Here is a 2,793-nt window from a genome sequence, read left to right as displayed (position 1 = left end):
ACACACACACACACACACACACACACACACACACACACACACACACACACACATATATATATATATATATATACACTGATTGAGCATCAAGGAAAATTCGTGGCCGCAATTGATCAGCCGCCATTTTAGTTGGGACAATATTTGAGCGAATCAGAAACGTTCGCGCGCGCGCTGTGATCGATGTATCGATCAATGTATTATTGAAGTATGGAAATCTATATGGACATGAATATAACAAAAATAATGCCATTTAAAATTTATTAGTATAATAATATAATAGTATAATAATATAATAATAAATAAAATTTATTATTAGTTTAACAAAATAACATTAATAACACTTTTCATATCCTACATCGTTAACATATGTGCAGGAATTGATACATTTAACAAAATTTCCTATCTATGAAATACCTTTTTTACTTCTCTGCCCATACCCAGGCATTTTATGTTGATGCTTTGCACATTTTACAGTCACGCGATCTTATAATCTTTCAAAATAATCTTTCAAATATAATTCCGCACGGGATAAAATTGCTGACATATGCGTCTCACTAAAAAACGTAAGTGCGTATGAGCACCTGAAAGCTTTTGATTCGCTTTTATATTGACCAAATTAAAATAGTGCTAATCAATTAGTGCCACGATTTTTTATGCTTCACAGCGGAGATGCTCATTCTAGTTATATATAATTCAGATTATTGCATTTCCTTCGAAAAATATTTTTAAGTTACTATGAATGAGTAAATATATATAAAGATTACTGTATCAATCATTGAAAGTAAATTAACTTACTAACTTAATAGTTAGTCCATCAAATAGCACTTGCAGCGTCATTTTCAAGATTTTCAAAAAAAATACTTTACAACAATCGTAACACTTTACAAAAGTGAATTGTGTCGTTCTTGTAAATAAAAAGGAGTTTTCTACAAAGATTATTTAGAGTTAGTGTGTTTCAAGTTGTTGTGTTTCAAGTTTATAGAAAAAGTTGTTTTATTTTTAATTTAATCATTTGAATCGATCAAGATAAATATAAATTAACTTGATGATATTTTGAGTTACATCACTTTTGATGAATTATTCTGAATCCATTAAATTAATTATATTTTGTAGGATATCAAAATCGATTTAGAAAGGCTTTTAAAGATTATCAAACAATGATAAAAAATGATATTTGATTTTATTTTTAAATATATTCTTTTTGCCAATATTATTTGATTAGTTAATAATTTTCTATTAAGTTGAAATATAACTTTTCTGTTAAGTTGAAATAGTTTTTCTCTTTTTTGAAAAATTTAATTCTTTGAGTTATGTCACTTTTTTTAAGTAAAAAAACGCGATTGTTTGTATTTTTAAAGGATTCTTTGTTCGATTCGAGACATTGTTTTCGTTTCTTCAAATTTATTTAGAAATTTCATTATAATTTCTACATATAATATCCTCAATTTATTTGACTCGTATTTCTGTGAAACTATTTATAGTTTTTAAATTCCGATACTTTATCCTGAAGACAATTGTTGCATTTGTTAAATACATCAAAGTTGCTCTATTTTGAATCATTCGATTTCACAATTCGAATTTTAAGTTTCATCGAGCTCTAATCACCGACAGAACGATACGAAGTCAGGATGGCCGAGCGGTCTAAGGCGCTGCGTTCAGGTCGCAGTCCACTTCTGTGGGCGTGGGTTCGAATCCCACTTCTGACAATTCTTTTTTTTACTTGGAAAAAATTATGAGATATCGCAATGCTTAAATTAGAGGACAATTTGTATTTAAATATACATTTTATATTAAACATGATAAAAATTATACGCATGTATTAAATTCTATACATATATAAGCATTCTCAATTTTCTAAATGCAACGTTGCACTTTGCAGATTGACGCATGCACGGCAGATGGCTAACCACGGCTAACGTCAGAGACTGTCGTAAACATGGCGGATGGCGACTTGCTCGTTACTATTTCGGGTGCGGCGCTTTCGTTGCTGTTCTACGAAAATGTACGCAGTGTCGGCGAGCAGGTAAAACGAATTATATATCGATTTGTCAATAAAGTTTCATAATTTTCCGTTGCGCAGAAATGCTGTCTCCGGAAAACAGACTTGCTTCTACTGTCGTATAACCTCTGCGTATATACGCTTGCCAAGAGTAATGACGTTTCGTAATATTTGCAGATGGGCTTCCTCCTTGGCGAAGCGCTCGAATTCATCATTAAGACCTATACCGACTCCGACAATCAAGTGGAGACCATCAAGATTCATATTAGTGAGTACAGTCGTCTCGATAATCCGCATCTTTCATTCTTTTCGTGTAAACAACAAAAGAAAGAATCGAGTGCAGAAGGTGCATTTTGAACGACGACATCCATTTTTAATTGCAGCAAGTGTGGATAAAAAGAGCGTATTCCGAACGTATTTAAAATATTATTTTTATTTCAAGTCAATGAAAAAAACATTTACTGCCTTTTTATGCGTAAAACCAGATTTAAAACGATTTAAGATTCTCCTGTTGAGGTAAAAGCAGTGAAGTGTTTAAAGTGGGGCATGTTTTTTATTTTAAAGTCAAAAAATTTGATGAATGAAACTTAGATGCATTAAAGACCATGAAATAGAGATTAGAGTTCTAGGAATAAGATAATTTTAGTTCTCAGTTTGCTTCATTCTGATTGGTTGTATTCTAATCTTTATACTCTGATATGAATTTAAAGATGCACTGTATTATAATTACAGTGTATATATATATATATATATATATATATATATATATATATATATATATATATATATATATA

General features: G+C 30.4%; 1 protein-coding gene and 1 non-coding gene across 2 annotated transcripts in view; both read left to right on the top strand.

Annotated features, from left to right (window-relative positions):
- Positions 1 to 1,622: 1,622 nt before the first annotated feature.
- Positions 1,623 to 1,706, top strand: Trnal-cag. The gene has a single exon. It is a non-coding gene; the product is annotated as a tRNA-Leu (tRNA).
- Positions 1,707 to 1,936: 230 nt separating this feature from the next.
- Positions 1,937 to 2,793, top strand: part of LOC105626227 (BRCA1-A complex subunit Abraxas-like) — a 5,287-nt gene continuing 4,430 nt past the window's right edge. Inside the window, 2 exon segments of the mRNA XM_012207532.1 lie at positions 1,937 to 2,023; positions 2,177 to 2,267. Coding sequence (XP_012062922.1) covers positions 1,937 to 2,023; positions 2,177 to 2,267 — 178 coding nt within the window.

The sequence above is a fragment of the Atta cephalotes genome (assembly GCF_000143395.1).
Source record: "Atta cephalotes unplaced genomic scaffold scaffold00005, whole genome shotgun sequence".
Classification (NCBI taxonomy): Eukaryota; Metazoa; Arthropoda; class Insecta; order Hymenoptera; family Formicidae; genus Atta; species Atta cephalotes.
This window is presented reverse-complemented; position numbering and strand designations above follow the sequence as displayed.